This window comes from Lontra canadensis, unplaced genomic scaffold (genome assembly GCF_010015895.1).
Source record: "Lontra canadensis isolate GAN:19392208 unplaced genomic scaffold, GSC_riverotter_1.0 scaffold259, whole genome shotgun sequence".
In the NCBI taxonomy this organism is placed as follows: domain Eukaryota; kingdom Metazoa; phylum Chordata; class Mammalia; order Carnivora; family Mustelidae; genus Lontra; species Lontra canadensis.
Genome location: NW_022631253.1, coordinates 162,745 through 188,774, shown reverse-complemented (window position 1 = coordinate 188,774; position 26,030 = coordinate 162,745). Strand labels below are relative to the sequence as shown.

The 26,030-nt window shown below is 42.2% G+C and overlaps 2 protein-coding genes and 1 pseudogene across 6 annotated transcripts in view; 2 read left to right on the top strand and 1 right to left on the bottom strand.

The window, feature by feature from the left end:
* Positions 1-857: 857 nt before the first annotated feature.
* Positions 858-9,866, bottom strand: APEX2 (apurinic/apyrimidinic endodeoxyribonuclease 2). Of its 2 annotated transcripts, XM_032849912.1 has the most exons (6): positions 9,588-9,744; positions 8,504-8,587; positions 6,346-6,526; positions 5,655-5,801; positions 4,853-4,922; positions 858-1,875 (listed from the first exon to the last, which is right to left on the bottom strand). In XM_032849912.1, exons 1-6 carry the CDS (start codon positions 9,742-9,744, stop codon positions 967-969), a joined length of 1,548 nt encoding a protein of 515 aa, XP_032705803.1. In that variant the 3' UTR covers positions 858-966. The 2 variants fall into 2 exon arrangements, with proteins under 2 accessions (XP_032705803.1, XP_032705804.1); XM_032849913.1 differs by lacking the exon at positions 5,655-5,801 and having other exon boundaries at positions 9,588-9,866.
* LOC116862561 lies at positions 7,937-8,113 on the top strand (annotated as a pseudogene).
* A 1,868-nt stretch (positions 9,867-11,734) lies between the features above and the next one.
* Positions 11,735-26,030, top strand: part of PFKFB1 (6-phosphofructo-2-kinase/fructose-2,6-biphosphatase 1) — a 101,442-nt gene continuing 87,146 nt past the window's right edge. For 3 of the 4 annotated variants that reach the window (XM_032849929.1, XM_032849931.1, XM_032849928.1), the window contains exon 1: positions 17,387-17,512. In XM_032849929.1, the coding sequence (XP_032705820.1) occupies positions 17,416-17,512 (97 nt within the window). In that variant the 5' untranslated portion in view covers positions 17,387-17,415. Of the gene's footprint in view, positions 11,958-17,386; positions 17,513-26,030 lie in introns of those variants that run through there. The other variant, XM_032849930.1, reaches the window with a different exon arrangement.

Here is a 26,030-nt window from a genome sequence, read left to right as displayed (position 1 = left end):
ACTGCCTGGAAGCAAGAAATAGTTCCCAAAAACTTTGGAGGTATTTTCCAGCACACAGAACAGATGGCCTCAATCTGTTATCCTTACCTCTCCACAGCACCCTATAGAAAGGACCTACCAGCTCTATTTTCCAAGGTAGAAAGATACTTGGCTATAAGAGCAACTTTTTCAAGGAAATGCTCCCAATCTTTACAGGTCATAGTGCACAGAAAACATTTGAATGGCACACCTAGGTGAACTAATGATACTACCTCCCTAGGAGGTACTCTCTCCTGACATTTGTGTTCTACCTGTCAACTCCAGGGCCATTTCTTCCCACCCTATAACCCATTTTGTAACAGCTGTGGGACACACCAGTTGGGAAGCGCTGGTTTAGGATATGCAACCCACCAGAGCTTTCTAACACACCCGAGCCACCTCTTTTGCCGATCTAACCTCAGCAGTGTAGGGAACCTTTACAACTCTACAGAGCACGTTTATGGTAGTACCACTCTTCCTTCTTCCCCCCTTCCTAGAAGTTGTATTATCAGGCTACAGGCAGCTGTCAAACCTAGTGTTGAGGTAATATCTGACTCAACTTCATGAAGCACATCCAAAATGTCTACATGACATGGTGTACTAAAACAAAAATACAGACTTTATTCAGGCACAGATATACTTCTCAGCAAGAAAGAGAAGGGTTTAAAACCAACTTCCTGGGGCAACTGGTTCCTGTGCACTTCTGACAGGAACGTGGGAAGTGGAGTGGGGAACTGGGTCACATTAAGGAACAAGAAGCTCACCAATGAGGAGGAGCTAGGCAGGAAAAAGAATCAGAGAGGACTTGAAGAGGAAGAGGAAAAAGGTTCTTGAGGAAAGTGGAAGAGGAGTCGTCGTCCTTGGGGGAGAAAGAGGCATCTTAGGAGGGAGCTAGCTTCAGATTATGTACAGGGTTGACCATGCCAGACATCTGTACCTTGGGTTGGTTCAGCTGGGCCTGCTCCAGAGGAAGAAGCTGCAGCGGGAGGAAGGGTCAGTGGGAGGACCCTGGGGCCTGGCACACATATAGAAGTGGCGGCCCAGATTGGGTCCTGGCTTCTTCACAGTTCGCATCACACATGGCTCCCTGTGACCCCCACAAAGGGGCATGGGCAAGGGCCCCCCCAGCACAGACTTCCAAAAAGAAGTCCGTACCTCCTTTTCATCCTTGGCCTCTGGAGCACTGGCCAGCCCCTCCACCACTTTTGTCATCACCTCCTCTTCTGGAGTCTTTGGGGTCATGAGGGCAACCACACTAGGAAGCTCCGAGATAGGAGAAGCTTGGGGACAATTAGAAGATGGCTGGAAGTAGCTTGTCAGGTTTTTTTGGCCTCTGCTGGGGCCAGCCTGACTTGGCCGAGGCCTGGTTGAACGCACACGGGCTTTGTTTTGGTGCATCTGTATCCGGGTTTGTTTGCTGAGTCGCAGTGTTGATTGCTTGAACACAGGATCTTGTTTGAGATGAACTAGGAAGCGAAGAATCTTGAGCTGGGTACCTGCAAACTCGGGGAGGAAGCGGGTGCACAGAGGTGGGCACTGTTTTGCTGGCACAGAGGACACACTCAAGACTGCACCCACGGGACAATGATCAGAGCCCATCACCTCAGGCAGCCGGAAGGAGTCCTGGAAGGTGTCTATTACCAGGGTCCGGTCCCCCAGCACATAGTCAAGCCGGGAGCCATAATTCAGGTGGCGGGCCCCACTGACTGCTGACCAGCAGGTGAATGCACCCTCCTGCTTTGGCTGGAAGCAGCGGTAGCTGTCAATGAAGGGCCGTATAGGGGACCCAGCCTGGCATCCTAGGTTACTGAGCAAGCCATCCATCCACTTGCGCCCTGGGTCCTCTTCAAAGCATTCCTGGGGAAGAGGGAGAGGGATGAGACAGAGGCAAAACTAGATGCCTAGAACTGGAAGAGACTTAGACTAACTGCTTCATTTTTAAGATAAGAAAATGTGAGTGTCCCAAAAAAGACTATTACTCAGGGTCACACGGCCCAGAACTGGCAGAGCTGGGATTAAATGTTAAATCTGAAAGCTTGTTTGCTTAATCAAAGCAATTCTCAGAACTGCTCACCAAAAGGATGGAAAGCAGGAAGTTAAAAGTGGTACTGGGATTAGGAGGTAAGAAAACTGCTACCTTTTCATTTAAACCCTCTAGAACTATCTGGCTTATTTTGTGGGTGTCAAAAGCCTTACAGACCATCTCCTCTCTCCCCCACAAACTCCTTAGCTGAGGAGTTCCAGAAATCCATACCTCATTACTTCTTTTGGCTCTGACCCCCATTTCATTCATCCATCCAATCCATCTGGCCCACCCACTCATTCAATGAAAAAAATGTTTAAACAACACTGATTATGTGCCAGGCATGGTACTAGAGACAAAGTGGGAACCTGAGCTCGTCCAAGGGATCAATGAGGCTTCCTTTCAGAAAGTGATCTGGAGCTGGAGAGGTAAGGCTGAGCGGGAGCAACCCAGGCAGAGGGTGTTATAAATTGTGATTGCAACCTCTGTAATGGGCCTGTGGAGAGAGGAAGCATGAACTCAAAAGACAAAGGGAGACCAGACTCAGGACCAGCAGACCAGCAGGAGATAACTATCATAGTCCATATAAGCAAGAGATGATAATCACTTAGACTAGGGTAGAGCCAGAGGAGACAAATAAAAATGAAATTAAGAGATGATTTGGAACTAAAATCAATAGTACCCATTGATTATGGGCGTAGAGAAGAAAGACAATATTAACACAATTCCCAGGCTTTTGGATGGAGTAGCCAAGGGGATGATGGTGTTATTTAGGGAGATGAAGACTAGAAAAGCCAGTCTTTTGGGAAGTGGACATATTCTGCTATTTTGGAAAGACTCTGTTTGTCATGTGACCTGATACTATTAGTCTTTTCCTGGCAGAAGAATGTAAGAGGTGCACTTGAGAGATCTATGATAGTTCTGAACTAGGAAGAAAAGGCATAAAGTTCTATGACACTATTGCAGGAAGGAGAAAGAACAGACTGAGTTAATGCCTAATGAGAAATAAGGTAGGAAGGGACTGAAGGCTTGCACTTTGTAATGTACACTCTTTTCCCTGTCACACTACCACCACCATTCTTTCATTATCTCATTTCTGTTCATGTTCCCTACTTGGAGCCACATCTGTTTATGTAGCTCTTCTCTAAGTTAATCAAAAGACTTCCTACAGCCCCTTCTCTGAGCCAAGCCCAATGCTGAGTTGGACTATGCCAGCACTTTAAGTTACTGATCGCTCCCCTCATGAACAAGCTGAGAACTGGTTTGTAGATTCTAGGGCAGTAGTTTTGAAGCCCGACTGTACAAGAAAATCAACCTGGAACCTTGTAAAACATACTGCTACCCTGGCCCCACAACCAACAGATTCTGATTTAATTGGTCTAGGGTGGCACCGAGGTATTTTTTAAAAATATTTTATTTATTTATTTGACACAGGGGGAGGGGGGAGAGAGAGCGCGTGCACATGAGCAGGGCAGAGGGAGAGGGAGAAGCAGGCTCTCCAGTGAGCAAGGAGCCCAATGTGGGACTCGATCCCAGGACCTTGGGATCATGACCCAAGCTGAAGGCAGCCGCTTAACCGACTGAGCCACCCAGGCATCCCTAGGGTGGCACCAAGGTATTAACATTCTTATAAAAGCTCCTTGTTCTAATGTGCTGTCAGGGAATGAGAACCACTGGCCTAGAGGGACTCAAAGATGAAAGGTTCATACAACAGAAACAAGAACAAAAGACAGGGTGCAGTGAAAAAATCAGAATGAAAATAACTTTTTCAATGGGCTGAGAGGAGATAACCTAGCTGGAGTGGACAAAGTATGTAGGGGTACTGAAGATGGAAATGGAAATTAAAAAGCCTTTGATGCCAGGCCTAGATGTTTTCTCTGTATTGCAGAGGTAACAGGGAAGTATTGAAAGTTCACAAGCAGGAAAACAGTGTATTAGGGAAATGATCAAGACAATGTGGAATTCATGGACCTCAAAATCTGGCCCCCAAAGGACTTTCCCGTCCCATCTCCTACCACTCACTTCCCTTCTCCTGTCAACCCCTAACAAGAATGGGACTTGCAGTTCACCATGCATACCAAGCAAATTCTCACCTTGCAGCCTTTGCTTAAGCTAGAATGCTTTGCTTCCCCTACCCCCAAAGCTCTGTTTTACTCATCTTTTAAAATTCAACCATTTTCAGAAACAAGATGAAACCAGAGAGAGAGACAAACCCTCAGAGACTCTTAATCTCAGGAAACAAACTAAGCATTGCTCGAGGGGAGGGGGGTGCGTGGGATGGGGTGGCTGGGTGATGGACATTGGGGAGGGTATGTGCTATGGTGAGTGCTGTGAATTGTGTTAAGACTGATGAATCACAGACCTGTATCCCTGAAAAAAATAGTACATTATATGTTAATTTAAAAAAAATTCAACTACTCTCAGATGCCTCCCTAATGTCTAGACTGGCCCAGGAATCCCATTTCTCCAGGCTCCCATAGACTGCCATCTCTGCTTCAGCTCTGAAGATATCTTTCTATAATTGGCTGGTTGTAAGTCCACAGCCCCCCACCATGCTGAAACCTCTGAGGGGACAAGAGCCAGAACTGACTGGTAACTGAGTCCTCAGCACATGGCTCACGACCAAGTCAAGGGCAAGACAGTAATGTTTCCTGAGTGAATGAACAATCTTCAGTGCTTTGAGAAGTTATTTCAAACTAAGCTCTGCTTTTCCATGAAGAAAGCTACCCTTGGACCCAAAATCTAGCATTGGTTGGCTGGCTAAACAGAACTACAGTCGGAAGTGAGTAAAGGGGCCTAGAAGAGCCTTACCACGTTGACTGCATCCCAGTGGTCAATGGGGCGGTGGGCTGTATTCAGGTCACCCAGAATGATCACATGGCTAAAAAACATGACATGGGATTATCAACTAGACACTCAAGAAAGGGAAGCATTAGTCCTGGCCTATCTACTGTCTTCTAGGCCCAAGAGCTCAGATCAGCCCCGCCTCACATTTTAAGGCAAAGTGGGAGCCCATAGCAATGCATAGCTCCAATCTTACCATAATCTTGCTAAATTTTATGCCTGACCAATCCAATCCTGATCTCCAAAGATGACATCATTCCCTATCCGACATGACCGTCTCACTTATCTCTACCTAATGGTATCTTTCTAGTCCTGCAAAGTTGAGGCCAGGTACTTCTCTTAGGAAGTAACCCTTGATTACTCTAACCCACCCTCACTTTCCTGTCCTTCCCTCAGACAAGACTTTTCATTTGCTCCTGGGCACTTTAGCTTCTTCAACTCATGTCATCCTTAAAACTACTCTGTAGTAGGGATTCATACACTCACTTAACAAAAGAAAATAAAGCAGAACTAACCTTGGGACTCATAGTGAGTAAAAGGAGCAAGGAAAGGTGTTTAGAGGTATCTAAGTACAAAACCCTTATCTGTATCACTTTACCTGGTCCTCACAGCTCATATAGTGCAGAACCCATTCAGGTAGACACGCTGATGTCTCCAACAAGGCTATAAAGGAACTCAAAAGACGAAGATCCCATATCCTTCCAATAGAGCTTGACACCTAAGTGGGTTGGGGACCTAGAACAAGCTCAAGTACTCAGGCTTACAATACCTGCCAGCTGCCAGGAGGGCTTCAGCTCTGATCTGCAGCAAGCGATAAAAGCGCATTTTAAAGGACAGCCGCTCAGGTTTCCCAGCATCCGCATGGGGGCAGTACACGTTGATTAGGGTCAAGGTCTTCTCTTTCCCTTCCCAAGTGCTGAGAAGAAGAGACCACCCCCCAAAACACAAGAAAAAGTCATTTCCAAGCCTCCTTTCCCCCCACACCACGTGGCTTCCACTTAATGTTTGCCTGTAGGATGGATGTGAAGAAGGGGACAGAAAGACATGAATGTACTGGCATGCACAGGACTTGGAGACTGACTACATGTAAGGCAGGAAGGGGGCACTAGGATAACACCCAGGTAAACCAGGTGATGGTGCTTCCATTCACAACAGGACATCCAGAAAGACAGCAACTTGGGGCAATGAGCTGCTAAGTTGCATTTGATGTGCCTGTGGTAATAAGAGAGTCGAACCTCCCAGCCAGTTCCCCATTGTAGAGATGGGGAACTCAAACCTCACAGGGGAGCATGATTTGCCCAAGGTCACACAGTGAGTAACCCCGCCAGAACTAGAGTCCAAGAAAGGCAAATGTGGGACATTTTCCATGATGAATATATGTTTGTTAAGGTGAGCTTCAGAATCACCATACTAACAGTAGAAGCAACAGTGCTCAGTGACAGGGGGATGTGGGCTATTACCGGATCTTGTGTTGTGTGAGGAGGGCCCGGCCCTCACTATCCAGAGCCCGAAGCTCCTCTTGGGTGAATTCATCCATGTTTCCATAGCAACCCACGTCCCCATCATGAGTGGCAAGTAGGCCACTCAGGCCTTCTTCAGCAGCCATGGGGGTAGCGCTGTCCTTACAGAACGTGGCTACACCTGGAGGTAGATAGGATACTCTGAATGGGCCTAAAAGCCAATAGCCTATTGCATAGCTTATTGCCCCCACATAGGTCCCCGGAGTCATCTTCATCTAGTGTGGCTGTACTGACAACTCTCTCAACTCCAGGGCCATGGATGGCTCCCGAGAGACTGAAGCAATTCTACTCAAATACTGGAATGTCAGTTCCTTCATCTAAAAAAGCCACAGGGGGGCACGTGGATGGCTCAGTCAGTTAAGCACCTGCCTTCTGCTCAGGTCATGATCCCAGGGTCCTGGGATGGAGCCCCGAATCAGGCTCCCTGCTCAGCAGAGAGCATATCCTGCTGCTGCTCCCCCTGCTTGTGTTCCCTCTGTCAAATAAATAAAATCTTAAAAAAATTAAAAAGCCACAGAACAATAATAGCTACTAATGTAAGTGTTTTACATGAACACATGGTAAGTGCTCAAAAAGTGTTAGCTATTATTATTATCACATGGACTAATCTGTTTAATCCTTATACAGGCATACCCCAGTATATTGCGAGTTCAGTTCCAGAACACCACAAAAAGCAAATATTGTAATAAAGCAAGTCAAATGAATATTTTGGTTTCCCAGGGCAAATAGAAGTTATGTTGTTACTGTACTGTAGTCTATTAAATGTGCAATAACAATATGTCTAAAAAATGTGTATGCCTTAATTAAAAAACATTTTATTGCTAAAAAAATGCTGTCATCTGAGCTTTTAGGAAGTTGCAAGCACTAATCACAGATCACCATAACAAATATGATAAAAAAAGTTTAAAATATTGTAAGAATTACCAAAAAGTGACAAAGAGACACGAAGTGAGCAAATGTTGGAGGAAAAATGGTGCCAAGACATTTGCAATACAGGGTTGCCATAAAACCCTTCAATTTATAAAATATGCAATATCTGTAAAACATAATAAAGTGCTTTACATATATATGTATATATATAAATATATTATATATAGATATATAGATTCACATATTTGTTACATATTTATTTACATTTAAGTTTATATATATTATATACATATATCTTTATATAAACATACACATAATTACAAAACAAGGTATGCCCATACTAGCGTAGGAGGTAGGCATTATCTCCATTTCTCAGCTGAGAAACTTGAAGCATAAAAAGGTTGATTAACTTGCCAGAGGGTACACAGCAAGGAAGTGAGGTAGGATTCAAACCCTGGCAGTCTGGCTCCAGAGCTCATACAATTAACTACCACCTGACTGACTGTGCTTCCCAAGCCAAATAGGATAATTTTACACATAAAAACTATCCTTCACATAGCTTTATTTGACTTTAGTTCTGTGGACTAAAAGCCTGGGGGCCTGCAACATGAGACAGAGTGAGGGGATGCAACGGAGGTAGGCCAGAGCTGCTGCAGTCACCATGACCCACGGTAACCAGTGTTAGCTCAACCGCCAGAAGAATATGAAAAAGCAGAGCTACTAGTTTAAGGGAAAGTACCAAGGTGACAGGCTTTCTGCTGATATTTGCAAGCAGAGGGACTAAGAGATCATTCAGCAGAAGCAGAAAAAGGCAAACGAGAAGGAGGAACCCAAGTAGCTTTGTGGCTTCGTGTCCAAGCCTCTAGGCCTCCCCTGTGTACCTGGAGCCAGGCCCACCATGCTCATGTTTTCTCCTGTAGTGCTCACAGGTCCCAGCACCAATGGCATTCCTTTTGCCCTAAGTCTGCAGTGGATCCCTTTTGTGCTTCCTTCCCCTCAGGTAGCCTCTCTACCCCTGGGCCATCCTGAGAGTTGTGGGGGTACCCTTTCCCAGTGTTTTTTTATTCCTGTGGGGCTCACCCTAAAGTATTAAAAGTAGCTTTGTAACTTCAAAAGAAATTTAAAAGTAAAAACCTGAGTTTCTTATTACCTTATCAAATACTGGAAACCCTTTCACCCCCGACCTGCTGCCATCACTAATTTACAGTCCCCAGAAAGCCCCATTTACCAGAATAGCCACTGCGGTTGCGGCTGAAGCTGAAATAGGAGTTATAGCCCTCAATGATAGCCAGAGGCTCTCTCAGCACATCCCCTACAAAAAAAAAATGTAAGATTGTGTCAGAGATAAAGGTAAGGCCCCAGACACAAAGGTCTGGAATCGAAGTTGTAGACTAATTCCTTGCACACATCAGAGCCAGAGTTGGGAGTGAAAGGAAGTATCCATGATTAGAGGAGGAACTAGAAAGGTGGGGACTAGAGAGGGAATTGATATAAGAATAAGAAGGAGGTAGGCTATGGAATGGGAGGAGGGAAATTAGGTGGGAGGAAGCTAGTGATTAGGTGAAAGGAGGGAGCTGGAGGTGGAAAATGGAATATGGGAGAGAAAACTGGGAATCTGAGCTGGGGATATGAAGTAGGAGAGGGAGGTAATTAGAGGATCTAAACTGGGGATGGAGAAAAAGTTGTTAGAGGGGGGTGTAAGAGAGAGGTAAGGAATGGGGGTTGTTGAGCTAGGGTGGGAGAGAGAGAACTAGGGGATCTAATCTCTGCGTGGGACATGAGATAGAAATGATAAGAGGTTCTGAGGCTGGGAAGGAGAAATGGTGGTAGAGCTCTAGGGGATCTGAGGGGAGAACTGAGGATCAGAGATGGTGAAGTAAAAAGGAAGAAATCAGGGAGTCTGAGCTGGGGGCAAAGATGGGGTGGGAATTAAAGGATCTGAGCTCGAGGCAGGGAAAGAGAATTGGGGAATCTAATTTGGGAGCTGAAGCTGGACAATGTGTGACGAGAAGGAAATTTGGGGTACTGAGCTGGGGCAGGAGAATGAGTAGGAATTACGAGGATCTGTGCCAGGATAAAGGTTGCACGGGTGAGGGAATTAAAGCTCTGCTGACGACAGGAGATGAAGCAGGAATTAAGACATCAAGCTGTAGTGAGAAATAGGTGTTTAGGGGGAGGGCATCAGGATTCTGAACTGGGACTAAGAGGAGGACTCTACGGATAGAGAAATGATTTAGTAAAATGAGAGTAAGTAGGGGACAAAAGTTAGTGTAAAAGATAAAGTATGGTAGTATGGATTTTTGAGCGCTCACTGGTCACTTTGGTCTCCTGAAGGCAGACGATGTCGGCATCCAGCTTGTCCAAAATGCGTCCCACCGCCATGGCGGCACAGTTGCTGGGTTCCTCGTATACCATCCCTTGCAGGGGGCTCCGGATCCCATTGATGTTCCAGCTCACCACCCGCAACATCTCAACAACGAACTGCAACACCTCACAGTCCGCGCCCAAGCCAGGGTACACAGAATGGCTGGACACCACCACCCACTCCCGAGTTGGTCAAATCCCGCCTTCCGCGTGCATTGGCGCATGCGTTCTCCTGCGCGCCACAAAGCTGTTGGCGAAAGTGGGGCGGGGCTTCGATCCCCCCAGTTCTCATTGGCGGGAGGAGCGGAACTTGATGGGGTGGTGCAGACGCCTAGGAGGAATGAATGCAAGAGGAAGTCCTTCACCTAGGCCCCTCCTCCTCCCGCCGCAAAGAGGCCCAAGCGTCAGAGTCTGTCTGCCTTTACGTGCGGCTCACGAGACCCCGTTGTGCTTCCAATTACTTCCAGATAGGGCTTCGCCATTTTTTTAGCCGCGGAACCTTGTACGAAACCGCGCGGCAACCGAAGCCCCGCCCCCAGTGCAACTGACCTTACCTCCAAGTGCGCCTCTGGCATCCTGGGAGTATTCGCTGTAACAGTGCTTGTGTGGGAGAGGGGAAGCTCAAAGGGAACTGTGCAGCTAGAGGGAGCACTAAGAAGTGCTCCAGTGGAATTAGACTTAGGAGAAGGCCCCTGGCTTTATAGAGCAAGAGGAGGGGAAGAGAGGAAGCTGTCTCATGCCCACTCTATAGCCATTATTTGTCTTGGGCCTCATAACATTCCTAAGGACATGGCCCAACATATACTTTTTCGTGGCTCCATTTCTCAGATGAGTAAAAGCGAGGCCCAGGGTATTTAAGAGGGCTGCCCAAGCTCCAGAGCAGCACTGCCTCCCAATGGACCCCATGGCTCTTCCATATGTATTATTTGTTTCATTCTCTGGACAACCCTGTAAGGGGTATTAAAGCTAAATATGACAAAATGAGTGAATTCACCCCAGTCGCACGGAAGTGGTAGAGCCAGAATTCAAAGCCTATCTTAATCAGCCCAAGGAATACTTTGCTGAATAAGTTGTTCCTAACACCCACACACCTCCCCAGTTAGATTTTTTCCTCTGGGTCCCCACAGCACCCTCTGGTCCATTCTGTCACAGCACTTATCTGAATGCACAGCTACCATTGATTTCTGTTTTTGTCACACAACTGCCAGCAACTTGAGAGCAATTACCATGTCTTAAAAAAAATTATTTGAGAGGGAGAGAGTGTGCACACAAGCAGGGGAGCAGGAGAGGGCGCTGCAGAGGGAGAGGGAGAAGTGGACTCCCAGCTGGGCAGGGAGCCCAGTGTGGGACTCGATCATGACCTCAGCGAAGGCAGACACTTACCGGACTGAGCCACCCAGGTGCCCCATAGAGCAATGACCATACCTGATTTTATCTTGTTAGCCCCATCCTCTAATCTAGGGCACAACATATATTAGGAGTCAATAACTATTTCCTAAGGGAATAAGCAAACACAGGGCAAATGCAAAAGCAACAGATTAGTGACTTGTTTTTGACAACACAAAAATAGGAATAATAGACATGCCTAATGTCCAAGGAAAAGCATGACTTTGCATTCTTATGTTTCTCACCCCAAATTGCAAGCATAATTTTTTCCCCAGAATTCCATAGCCTTAGAGCCATCATCCTCAATGTCTGCATAAAAGGTGCAAAGAGCTGCTTTTCCTCCAAGAGGACTTAAGGTTACCTTCCAGTTGTTGCCATCAAGCTAAATAGCTCTACAATTAAAATAAAAATTTTGGTTTTTCATGCTTTGGTGGTTATTGGCTCAGGATTGAGTCCCAGGAGTGGGATAACTAGGACAAAGGAAATTAACATTTTTATTGCTCTTGCTTCATATTGCCAAATCACTGTCTAATAAGAGAGCGTGCCCATTTACACTGAAGACCAACCTGCAGCTCAGCCCTGAGGAAATCCAGATCTTGCCTGTCTACATTGCTGGTTTTAATTTCCTCATTCTGCAGTTGCTTGTTAATATTAGTTCTGACCTTTGGGGCAAGGTGAACACATGATTGGCCTGATGAAAAAAGGCTCCGGATGGCTCAGGAACTTCCTTGACAACTAACACAGCTGGTATTTCAACAGAGTGCACACATGCCCCTCTTATCAAGGGTACTTCCACAGCCTTTTCAAGGAACCAACCAACGCCTCCAGACTCCCTCTTTGACGCCATCTCTGTACCTGCTTTGAAGGTCTAAATGCAAGAAAGCTGTGTGTCGGATAATTAGTGATGGAAGAAAAAACCTCTAGGAGAACAGGTAGGTGAGACAGAAGGGGAAATAGATAGAGGTACACAAATCCAAATCCATTCCTTAGGCTCTCTGGTAATTTTTCTTTATATAGGGTTACTTGAAGTGTGCCTTAAGGGGTATGGGAGAATTGGGGAAAAGACAATACCTATATCTAATTATCTATCTATATATCTATCATCTATCTCTCATCCATCCCAACCTGTCTTTGTGGGACACTGACCAAAAGGGAAGTTCCTTAGCACCTTAGAAGTCTCTCTATTTCGATCTATTCCAGTTTTGAGTGATCTGGATGGTAGGGATTATATCTTGCCATGGTGTATAAAGTAGGTCTGGTTTGCTGTGGCACTTTGAACAAGGCTTTCACCTTCTCTGGGCTTCAATAACCTCCTTACTGAAATGGAAATTGAAGTCCCTGGACTACTTCCTTCAGAGGGTTGTCTCCTGTAGGAGAAAAGGAACCAAATTTCTGGAGATGTTTCAGGTCTTCCATGCTCTGTCTGAGATTAATGGTCCTGGTATTTTTCTATCGCCTCCATGGGTAATACCACCCACAGGCCTCCAGCTCTTCTCCCAGAGTGACTATAGTCTGTAGAGAGCCACTCTTAGGACTAGGATGTAGTGAGCCTTGGGCCCCAGGCATGGGGTTGAATATAGTGGGGGAATAGTGAACCAGGGCAATGACTGCAAAGGAAGTGGTACCTAAGCTGCTGCCACAAAAGACGTAATACTCACGTATCAGCTCATAAACTATAAGCATGTGGCCAATCTCCCCTGTATACTCTTACCCCTCACAAATTCACACCCCACACACTCCCAAGAATTACTAATAGAGATACCCCATTTGTGATTTTGTAACCCATGGTGTGGTCTTAATAATGCGTTTAATAGGATTCTCTTACATACGCCTGACTTTGGGAGGATGGTTAGGATCTGTGGGCCTCAGGAAGTCACACTGTGTGTTTTTTCTCCCTATAATTAACCCCATTTTAGAATTCGTGGTTCAGATCTTGGTCTTGAGTGAGTCTCTGATACTGAGTGAAAGTGAACTCTTTTTCTGCTACCAGTTAATTGGGCTTTTTCAGGGTAGGGGACTTCATATTTTGTTTATTCTATTCTACCACATTAAAGGTTGAGAAACTTTCTAGATACCTCCTTCTACTTTCAGACCTAGTTAGTATGCCCACCCCATTCCCTGCATAGATCTCAGTTATAATGTTTACCTTCCTGAACGGGGATTCTTTGTGTATATGTTCATCTCATCAAGGGAAGAGAGATACAGATTGTACAACTACTCATTAAGCAAGTATCTTCTCTTTGCCAGGACTTGAGCTGGACACTGGAAACACTGATCACAGATAATCGAGGTCTAGTCCCCATCCTCAAGGAACTCACAGTCCAGTAAGGAACTATACCAGTAAAAACTGGTGGATACGTGCTCGGATAAATGGAAGCATATAGACAATATGAGAACCAAAGATAATGCCTGTCCCAGGTTACAGGGAAAGGTTCCCAGAAGAGGCAACATTGAACCAGTTCTTGAGGAGTGAGTCAGATTTCATTGAGAATGGAAGGAAAGAGAAGGCATTTCAGGTGGAGCAAAGGCCCAGAGGTCAAAAGTACATGTCATGTTATGTTTGGGGACTCAGGGAGTCAGCCAGTACAGTTTAAGCATGGGGGTCTAAAAAGAGACATGGCTAGAGAATTAGGTTGGAGCTTGATTTAGATCTTTCCATAAAACTTGTTTAGTTTTCCTGCTTCTAGGATCAAAGTTGATAACAGAGGTAAACAAACAAGCAAACAAAAACCAGACAGCCCACGTACCACAAAAGCAAAATAAAATAAAACAAAACAACACATCAATGATAAACAACCAGCTAGCTAGTTCCAGTTCTAGGCAACTTTAACTTGAATTTTCAAGCCTGGACCCCAGGCTTACCCTTTCAGACCTTGCCAATAGCCTGCTAGCCTCCTGTCTCAGATTTCCTGCTGCTAAAATTACATTTCTGCCTCTTGTCAGGGTCATGAGGACAAAACTGTAAACAGAGATGGAGGTTCATATGACTGGCTCAGTTACCTTGGACAAGCTACTTCCCCTCCCTAGACCTTAGTTTCCCTATGAGACTAGTGAGAATGTTTGTAAGGAGCAACTAGGATATGGAATATGTTGTTACTTTGTGGGCAATGGAAACTTTACATGTAAGATTATTAGCATTGAAAATCAAAATGAGGGGCGCCTGGGTGGCTCAGTGGGTTAAAGCCTCTGCCTTTGGCTCAGGTCATGATCCCAGGGTTCTGGGATCAAGCCCCACATCAGGCTCTCTGTTCCACGGGGAGCCTGCTTCCCTCTCTCTCTCTCTCTGCCTGCCTCTCTGCCTACTTGTGATCTCTGTCTGTCAAATAAATAAAGAAAATCTTTTAAAAAAATCAAAATGAGATATTACCTTATATCTATCAGAATGGCTAAAATAAAAAACACAAATAAAAATGTTGGCAAGGATGTGGGGAAAAAGGGAACCATCTTACACTGTTAGTGGGAATGCAAATTGATGGAACCTCTGTGGAGAATAGTACGGAGTTTTCTCAAAAAATTAAAAATAGAAATACCATATGATCCAGCAATTTCACTACTAGGTATTTACCCAAAGGAAATGAAAACACTAACTCAAAAAGATATATACACCCCTATGTTTATTGCAGCCTTATTTACAAAGCTAAGATATGATAGCAGCCCAGGTATCCACCAATAGATGAATGGATCTGAGTATAATCTCCACACATACACATACATACTTATACACACACAATGGAATACTACTCAGACGTAAAAGGCATAAAAACAATGACATGGATGGAGCTTGAGAGTATTATGATAAGTAAATCAGTCAGAGAAAAACAAATATATGATTTCACTCATTTGTGGAATTTAAGAAGCAAACAAAGAAAAAAAGACAAAAAACAGTCTTAAATACAGAAAATAAATTGGTAGTTGCCAGAGGTGAGGCAGATGAGGGGAGGTGTAGAATAGGTAGAGGGGATTAAGTGTACACTTACCTAGATGAGTACTGAGAAATGCATAGACTTACTGAATTATTATACTGTACACCTGAAACTAATATAACACTGCATGTTAATTATACTCCAGTTAAAATAGTAATACAAAAATATACAAAAGATGTAATACTGCAATGTCAGAAAGAGAAAAAAAAAAACGACTCAGTAGCTAGCAAAGCCAATGCTGAGGAAAAAAAAATAGCATTTGCAGAGTAATAGTTATTAGGAGACTCATTAAAATTAAGAGTTGTATCTCTTCCAAAGTCTAGTTCTGAGACTCTGAAGGTTCTGAGATCATTTGGAACACCACATTCTTAAGTCAAGCTAAATTGATCAATTAACAACAACAACAACAACAGCAACAACAACAAAGCCTTTGACTGGGAAAATGAGGTCCTCCATGTTCTACTCCTGACTTGGGCACTTGTTTGGGCACAGGACCTTAGGAAATACTTCCCCGCTCTAGGCCCCCACTTTCTTAACAGAGAAGGTTGGATGAAATGATTTCTAGGGCCTTCTGTATCACAAAACCAAAAAAGTAAAAATAAATTATCTTTCTAATTGATTGGCAGGAGCTCTTTATTATAAATGTTAACCCATTGTTATATGTTATAAATTCCCCTTACTGTTTCTTGTATACCCAGAATTACATTAGAAGTTTCAGATCAGCCCAAGAGGTGATTTGATCATTTAATTCACAAAGGGAATAGGTGTTGACTAATGTATTTTGAATATTTCCCAGGTTGCTTTATATGTGTTAACATGTTGAGTTTTCAACAATCTTAAAAAGTAGGTAGAAACTCTAATCAGATGAAAAAACTGCGGCACTATAAAGTTAAGTTTTCTGCCCAGGATCTCATAATGGGGCAAAAGGTGGGATTCCACTCAGGTAGTATGGCTCCACAGCCCATTGCTGTTAACCACCACAATTCACGCTGTCTCAGTAGATTCATTTAGATGGGCAGGCTCCAAAATGTACTGAAGATTTGGAATGATTTGTACACAACTGGAATATAACCTTTGTATAGACTAGGATATTAAGAATAAACTTTTAAGGAACTTTTTAAAAGGCAAAGTGTAGCCAGGAGCATTGGAGGAAAGGGATTAGAGATTTCTATACCCAAGAGCTTGTTCCTGTGTAGCCCAGTTCAATGGAAGAAAGTTGAGATTCCTTGTAGCCAATCATTGGAGATTCATCAGGGGGTGGGAAGGTTGCAAAAGAATGAAGTAAAAGTACACTTGGACATATTCCAGGTAAACTGTGTCATTACATGTGCTCTTCCCCCCAAGGGAATGGGGGAAGGTAAAGTAGACTCATCTGGGTGGGATGAATCTGGCCTATGGACTTGTCCTACTTTGAGGTCATTGCTCCCTGCTCCCCACACTCAGCCTGTTGCAGCCTTCGCCCTAAACCTCCATCTCCACAGCTTGGCCTGAAGAACTGTAGTCAGATTCTAGATCAGATCATGATGCCTTTCTCCCTAGGGCACGTAATGGCAGCTGACAGCCATGTGTGCAGTGCTTACTATCTCTCCCCACAGAAATGGCTGCATTCACTTTTCTTCCCAAGGTGTCAGGTTTACTCTAATTTACTTAGCCGTGGCTGGAGAGAACATAAAGATGACCAGATGGTGCTCCTATCTTTCAAGAGAGCCCCCAAGCAGCAAATTTTAGGAGGGAGAGGCCCTGTGGTAGGAAGGGCAGCAGAATTCACAGAAAGACAACAGTTGCAATAACATTTTGGGTAGGGGAAGCAGTGAAATAACGAACCTTCCACTTCCAGTTCTGGTTTTTGATTGCTAGCTCAAAACATTGCATTTTTCAGTAGGGATTTTGTTTGTACTCGAGAACCTTGAATTTCTGATGTGGATCTCTGTTTCTGGGTTAGAACCTGACATTCTAGTTGGGCCCCCCCCCTTTTTTTTTTCAAAACTGTGAAAGTGGCTGAGACCTGACTTCATCACCTTTAACTTTTCCACCCTGCAGAGGATATAAGCACATGATCTTTGGTCTTTTATTTGCATGTTCTACTAGTCCTGTCTTCATTGGAGGAAAATATCTGGCCAGACCTAGGCTGTCTTGCTGGCTGCCTTCCCTGCTGGGCTCCAACTTATCTGCTATGTACACAGCTCTTGAAGTTCAGAGGCCTCTGCTGACCTCTGCCCAACCTCTCTCTCTGCACCCAAGCCCCCACTGTTACATACAGGCACAGAGGCAGGCAAGTCAAGCAAGGACTTGGAAAGAGGAGAGGGGGCTGGAGACAGGCTGCCAGAGGGCTCATAAGTCCAGTGCACCTCCCTGTCCCAACTCTGTCCACATGCTGCTTTGGCCACATTAACAAAAGAGACAGCTAGTAAGACAGGAAGTGAGGCCCAGTACTTTGTGGACAGTGTCATTAGCTGTGACACTTAAGATGTCTCGAGAGATGGGAGAGCTCACCCAAACCAGGTTGCAGAAGATCTGGATTCCACACAGCAGTGGCAACAACAGGCTACAGCGGAGGAGGGGCTGTAAGTGTGGTTTGCTTTCATGGGCTTCAAGGTGGTAGTAGAATGGGTGTAGAAGAACCGCAAAGACATGCTCTCCCAACATCTACCCCAAGGCCAGCCTGAGAGTTGGACTAGGTAAGCAGTTGAATATAATAGCTGTAGAACAACAAAAGGATAATGTCAGAAAAGATAAAGAATAAGAGAAAGAAAGAGAGAGATGAAGGACGGAGAAAGAATGAGGATTAGGTGAAGACAATCTTAATCCATGGGATTTTTGACTAGGCACTTTTTTTCTTTCTTATCCAGAGCTTTTTTGAAATTCTTCTTGTTTGAAATTTGACATTGCTAGACTGGAGCTGTTCATTGCTAACCTAGAATGTTTCATTTTGGTGACCTCAGTGAAGTGTCTGTAAGTGTCTAATAGTGCTTGGGTGAAATAAGGTAGTGGTTGCTGGCAAAATTTCTCAGGGAACAGGTGCTGGATACAGAAGAGTCCCATGCCATTGGTCAGTTTTTCTCCTCCTTTTTCTCAAGCCTCTTCTAATAAATCTATACTTGTCTGAGTTGGGAAAGTCTGGGTATCCTGTCTCCTGCATTGCCTTCTTGGCACACATGGACACTTTTGCTGCTCTGAGAATTTGAGAGAGAAAACACTCAGTCTCTCAGGAACAGCCTGCTGTGTAGGGTTCACTTTGAAAATTTTAGAAATCAGAGACAAAGGAGAAGCAAACAAAAGTTGTAACATTTTTTTAAAACACTGAAGTAACCATTTCCCATAGATAACAGGGGAGGGTTGTAGACCAAGGTGTTTCTAACCCAAGAATTATGCCCTGAGGAACTGTGAGGTGGGCAGACTTAAGATAGCTGTGGTCTGTGGGACACAGACATTTTGAGGTCCAGCTGACCAAGGTTCCTCTATGCTAATGCTAGAGGGGGCCCAGGCTCAGTGCTACTGGGAGGAGAGGTAGTTGCTTAGAAAATACAGGAAGATGTGGGATATTAAATAAGGTGTGTAGTATGCAAGATGTAGATAAAGGAAGAAGAGGAAGAGGCAGAAAAAAAAAACAGCCTCCTGTTCTCTTTCCTTCTCTCCACCAGCAGTTTCACTCATTCATCCAGAGATCTAGGAGCCTGGATGAGACAGAGAATTACATCCCACCCCCATACAGTCAACCACTTTAATTCTTTCTGAGGGGCTATTGGGTTTAGTTGGCAAGCAGGCAAACCAGTCTCTGCATACCTGGATCCTCCAGAGTTAGGACCTTTATATTCCCATGAACTCTATCTTTCAGGGTGTAGAAATAATATACATAAAACACCTAATATAGTCTCTGTCACATAAAGGGTGCAAAACAAACATGTGCTGACATTAGTTCTGAGCCTCTCTTTCCTCAGATGCAAAACAGAACTAATAACTATTTCTCACACTTTGTTGTTGGGATGATTCAGTGATTTGGAGGTCTGGATCCAGACTGCATAGGTTTGAATCTCGGCTCTCCCACCTCCTGCCTCTGTGACTTTGGGCAAGTCTCTTTACCTCCCTGTGCTTCCATTTCCTCATCTGTAAAAGGAAGTGAATAATAGTGTAGTTGTAAAGATTAGAGAGTAAAATATATAAGATGCTTAGAATGTCCAGTTTATAGTAAGTGCTCCATAAATATTAGTTATTATTTAAACAAGAAGGTGGGTGTGTGGTCTTTCTGCCCATTGTATCCTCAGCATCAAGCTCAGAACCTGGCACATAGCAGATGTTTAATGCTCTACTTCCACTCTACTACTCACCATAGGCAAGCCTGGGCTCTATGTGCACAAGACTCATTAGTGATTGACTGAATTATGTCAGCCCGGAGACACAATAAACTTAGTGTTTGCCTCACCTCCCTTGCTGGGGAGTCTATTTACCACTGAAAGATCTAAATTATCTTTTGCTTGGAGCATCCTCTCTAGACCAACCTTGTTTCAAAGAGGGTGGTGGGTGAAGAGGTGAACACAATCAATGATGTGGTTCTGAGAATTAAATGCATTAACATGTGTAAAGTGCTTGAAAAGCTGTGTATGTCCATCCGGACAATACTACATTTTGTGAATACCTCATGGTTTTTTTATCCATCTGTTTTTCTTTTAAAGATTTTATTTATTTCTTTGAGAGAGAGCATGCGAATGCATGAGAGAGAGAGAAATCATGAGTAGAAGGGGGGCAAAGGAAGAAGCAGACTCCCCACTGAGCAGGGAGCATGATACAGGACTCTATCCCAGATCCCTGGGATCATGACCTGAGCCTAAGGCAGCTGCTTAACCCAGTGAGCCACCCAGGTTCCCCATCCATCTAACTTTTGATGAACACTTACGTACTTTCTAGTTTTTGGTTATGAACAATACTGCAGTAAAATTTTTTGTCTGCATAAATTTTGGGATCAGCTTTTCAAGTTATACACACATACACACACAGCATTTTGGGATTTTGATTGGAACTGCATTCATTCTGTAGATCAATTTAAGATCAAATTAAGATCAATCTCTGTGACATTGAGTCTTCTCTAAACACGGCATGTCTCTCCATCTCTTTAAAGCCTTTTCATCTTATTCAAGTGAAGTTTATAATTCGAAGGCACTTGAACATCATTATAAGAAATTCCTTTATTTCTTGTTGCTATTGTAAACTATACCTGTTTAGAAGATTACATTTTATAGCAGTTTATTGCTAATGTATACAAATATAATTGTAGTTTTTGTATATTGCATTTATAATTAGAAAATCTGATCAACTTGCTTATTAATTTTGATAATTTATATGTAAATGATAATTCTCTTTCTTTACCTCCCATCTTTATATCTTTATATCTTTTTCTCTTAAATTACTACACTCCTAGGACTTCTCACCTCCAACACAAACACACCATTTTAAGTACAGTGCTGAATAGAAGTGTTAATAGTGTGCATTGTTATGTTGATCCTAATTTTAAAGGGAATGTTTTTAAAGGTTCACCATTGAGTAAAATTGCAGTAGTTTATTGTACATTTCATGTAATAGGTTAAAAGAATCCTAGGCTTCTGGGTGGCTCATTTGGTTAGTGTCTGCCTTAGGCTTGGGTCATGATCTCAGGGTCCTGGGATCAAGCCCCACATCTGGCTTCCTGCTCAGTGGGTAGCCTCCTTCTCCCTCTCCCTCTGCTTGCCCCTGCTCCTTCTTAATCTCTCTCTTTGTCAAATAAGTAAATAAAATCTAAAAAAATAAAGGAAGCTCCAGTTTATTCTTAGTTTACCAATAGGATTTTTTAAAATGAGTAGACTTTGAATTTTATTAAATGTGTATTCTCTATTTCTTGAGATGACCTGTTAATTTTCTATTTTAATTTACTAATGTGAATTACATTAGAGATTTTTCTTGTGTTAAACTAATCTCACAGTCCTAGGATAAATAAAAACTGCTAGATTTAGTTCATTAATATTTTATTTAGGAATTTGATATTTTGCTCATGAGTGAGCTTGGCTTCTAATTTTTCCATGGTTCTCATATATCTATATTTTATTTTCGTGGCATAAAATCAAGTGGGAATGATTTCCTTTCATTCTATTTTCTGACAGAGATTATCCAAGGAACTATGTGTTCTTCAAATATCTGGCTCAACGTTCAAGTAAAAACATCTGAACCAACTATCTTCTTTATCAGAAAAATTTTAACTGATGCAATCTTTTAAATAGTTATAGAATCATTCCAGTCTGCTATTTCTACTTGTTAAAATTAAATTATGGTTTTCCAGGAATTTTTCTGTCTCATATCACTTTCCAAATTTATTTGCTTGAAGTTCTTATATTCGGATTTTTAAATGTTGCACTTGCAGTTATGTCCTCTCTTTTGTTCTAATATTGTTTATTGGTATCTTCTCGTTTTCCTCTTGATCAGTCTTGCCAGAAGTTTGTCACTTTTTAAAGTTTTTTAGACATAATCAACTTTTAGCTTTTTACTTTTCTGTCTTTGTTTTCTATTAAACTATTTTTTCTTATCATCATTCTATTTCTTTCACTTTCTTTTGATTTTTCTTTTTAACTTCTGGAGTTAGATAGTCTGCTCATTAATTTTCAGACTTTCTTGCTTTTGAGTATAAGCATTTGATGCTATCACTTACCTACTAAATAGAAGTGATAAAAAAAATTGGACTGATAGTCCTCAGATGCATAATTGTATGGACATAAGGATTTTTTAAATATTTCCAGATTATTTCAAAAATAAACACTGTTCCTGGCTTTCTTAATTTCCCCACCACTTACCCCATCGTCCTGGGCACCTCACCCCTTTACTCAGGACAGCTGGGACCTACTAATCACCATTTAACAACTAAAGGGTTAATGCCTGACACAGTAGGAGGGCTCCAGGAATTTGGTGCCATTTCTAGTTTGATTGCATTCTTGTCAGGGAACAAACTTCTTGTGATTTCAGTTCTTCGAAATCTATTAAGATTTGCTTTATGGACAAAGGGTCACTTTTAGTAACATTCCATAAGTACTTGAAAAAATATACATTTTATAGTTGGGTTTAGTGTAGTATATAGTTGAATTAAGTTATGTTTCTTAATCTAGTTCAAATGGTCTATATTCTTCTGGGGTATTGTCTGCTTATTGATATGAAAAATTTATTGTTGTCTTCCTATATCAGTCTTGGTTTTATAATTAATTATAAAAATTTACAACTGTTATATCTTCCTGGTGAATTTAATATTTTATCAATGTGTAAGGAAACTATTTCTGATAATTTAATATCTTTGGCATTTTGCCCTAAAATCAAAAATTTTCCACATTGTTATTACATTATTTTCATTTAGCTTAATATTTGCTTCGTATAACTTTGTCTGTGTTTTCTAAAAAATTATTTTTGATAGAGATATAATTCACATACTGTGAAATAAACCATTTTTTAAAAGATTTTATTTATTTATTTGACAGACAGAGATCACAAGTAGGCAGAGAGGTAGGCAGAGAGGTAGGCAGAGAGAGAGACAGGAGGAAGCAGGCTCCCTGCTGAGCAGAGAGCCTGATGTGGGGTTCGATCCCAGGACTCTGAGATCATGACCCAAGCTGAAGGCAGAGGCTTTAACCCACTGAGCTACCCAGGCGTCCCTGAAATAAACCATTTTAAAATATACAATTTAGTGGTTTTTCATTATATTCACATGGTTGTATACCATCACCAGTAATTCCAGAACATTTTCATCACCCTCAAAAGAAACTCCATACTCCTTAGAGTCATTCCAGATCCCCCTTCCCCTCAGGCCCCTGGCAACCACTTATCTGCTTATTGTCTCTATAGATTTGCCTGTTCTGGACATTTCATACAAATGGAATCATACAATATGTAGTCTTTGGAACCTGTTTGTTCTCACTGGGCAAAATGTTTGCAAGGTTATTCATTTTGCAGCATGTGTATATACCCCTTTTTATAACTGAATGATATTATACTGAATGCTATACCACATTTGTTAATCTACTCATAAACTGATGGGCATTTGGGCTGGTTCCACTTTTGGCAATCATGAATAATGCTGCCATGAACATTGTTGTACAAGTTCTTGTGTGAACATATGTTTTCATCTCTCTTGGATATATACCTAGGAGCAGAATTGCTGAGTCATCTGATAACTCAATCTATGATGCTTAGGGGAACTGCCAAACTGTTTTTCAAAGTGGCCAAACTGTTTTTCAAAGTTTTACATCCCCAAAAGCAACATATGAGGGTTCTAATTTCTCTGTATCTTCACTAACACTTGTTATTGTCCATTTATTATTACACTCATTTTTTTAAAAGATTTTATTTATTTATTTGACAGAGAGAGATCACAAGTAGGCAGAGAGGTGGGCGGGGGGGGGGGGGAAGCAGGCTCCCTGCTGAGCAGAGAGCCTGATGTGAGGATTGATCCCAGGACCCTGAGATTATGACCTGAGCTGAAGGCAGAGGTTTAACCCACTGAGCCACCCAGGTGCCCCTATTATACCCATCTTAAGTGAATATGAAATGATATCTCTCTCATGATGCTCACTTGAGTTTCAATAATGACTATGAGGTTAAGCATCATTTCATAAACTAATTGTCTATTTATATATCTTCTTTGGAGAACTGTCTACTCAAATGTTTTGCTTATTTTTATATTGGATTATTTGGGGTTTTTAATTCTTTTTTTAATTTAATTTTATTTTTTCAGTGTTCCAAGATTCATTGTTTATCCACCATACCCAATGCTCCATAAAATACATGCTCTCCTTAATACACACCACCAGGCCACCCAATCCCCCACTCCACTCTCCTCCAAAATCCTGTTTGTTTCTCAGAGTCCACAGTCTCTCATGGTTTGTTTACCCCTCTGATTTCCCCCATCTCACTTCTCCTGTCCAATTCCCAATGTCCTCACTGTTATTCTTTATGCTCCCCAAGTAAGTGAAACCATATAATTGATTCTATCTGCCTGACTTATTTCACTCTGCATAATCTCCTCCAGTCCTGTCCATGTTGATACAAAATTTGGGTATCCATACTTTCTAATGGATGAGTAATACTCCATTGTATATATGGACCATATCTTCTTTATCCATTTGTCTGTTGAAGGGCATCTTGGCTCCTTCTACAGTTTGGAAATTGTGGCCATTGCTGCTATGAACATTGAGGTACAGATGGCCCTTCTTTTTACTATGTCTGTATCTTTGGGGTAAATACCCAGTAGTGTAATTGCAGGGTCATAGGGAAGCTCTATTTTTAATTTCTTAAGGAATTTCTACACTGTTTTCAAAGTGGCTGCACCAACTTGCATTCCCACCAACAGTTTAAGAAGGTTCCCCTTTCTCCACATCCTCTCCAACGCTTGTTGTTTCCTGTCTTTTTAATTTTGGCCAATCTAAATGGTGTATCTCAATGTGGTTTTGATTTGAATCTTCTTGATGGCTAAGGATGATGAACGTTTTTTCATGTGTCTGATAGCCGTTTGTATGTTTTCTTTGGAGAAGTGTCTGTTCATGTCTTCTTCCCATTTTTTGACGTGATTATCTGATTTTTGGGTGTTGAGTTTGAGGAGTTGTTAATAGATATTGGATATCAGCTCTTTTTAGTGTCATTTGTGAACATCTCCTCCCATTCCGTGGGTTGTCTCTTTGTTTTGTTGACTGTTTCCTTTGCTGTGCAGATTTGGATCTTGATGAAGTCCCAAAATTTCATTTTCACTTTTGTTTCCTTTGCCTTTCCTTTCCTTTCAAGAGGCAAGTCTTGAAAGAAATTGATGTGGCTGATGTCAAAGAGGTTACTGCTTATGTTCTCCTCTAGGATTTTGATAGATTTCTGCCTCACATTGAGATCTTTCATCCATTTCGAGTTTATCTTTATATATGTTTTGAGAGAATGGTCAACTTTCATTCTTCTATACATAGCTGTCCAATTTTCCCAGCACCATTTATTGAAGACATTGTCTTTTTTCCACTGGATATTTTTTCCTGCTTTGTCAAAGATTATTTGACCATAGAGTTGTGCATCCATATCTGGGTTCTGGACTCTGTTTCACTGGTCTATGTGTCTGTTTTTGTGACAATACAATGCTGTTTTCATGATCACAGATTTGTAGTAAAGCTTGAAATCAGGCAACGTGATGACCCCACTTTTGTTTTTCTTTTTCAACATTTCCTTTGCAATTTGGGGTCTCTTCTGGTTCCATATAAATTTTAGGATTGTGTGTTCCAGCACTATGAAAAATGCTGGTGGAATTTTGATCAGAATGGCATTGAAAGTATAGATTGCTCTAGGCAGTGTAGTCATTTTAACAATGTTTCTTCTGATCCATGAGCATGGAATGCTTTTCCATCTTTTTGTGTCCTCTTCAATTTCTTTCGTGGGTGTTTTGTACTTCCTTGAGTACAGATTCTTTGCCTCTTTGGTTAGGTTTATTCCCAGGTATCTTATGGTTCTTGATGCTATAGTAAATGGAATCAATTCTCTAATTTCCCTTTCTATAATTTCATTGTTAGTGTATAAGAAAGTAACTGATTTCTGTACATTGATTTTGTATCTTCCCACGTTACTGAATTGCTGTATGAGTTCTAGTAGATTGGAAGTGGAGTCTTTTGGGTTTTCCATATAAAGTTTCATGTCATCTGCAAAGAGAGAGACTTTGACATCTTCTTTGCCAATTTGAATAACTTTTATTTCTTTTTATTGTCTGATTGCTGTTGCTAGGACTTCTAGTACTATGTTGAATAACAACGGTGAGAGTGGGCATCTTTGCGGTATTCCTAATCTCAAAGGGAAGGCTGTCAGCTTTTCCCCATTGAGAATGATATTCACTGTGGGTTTTTCATAGATAGATTTTATGAAGTTGAGCAATGTTCCCTCTATCCCTATACTCTGAAGCATTTTAATCAGGAATGGATTCTGTATCTTGTCAAATGCTTTTTCTGCATCAATTGAGAAGACCATGTGGTTCTTCTCTCTTCTCTTATTGATCTGTTCTATCACATTGATTGATTTGTGAATGTTGAACCACCCTTGCATCCCAGGGACAAATCACAG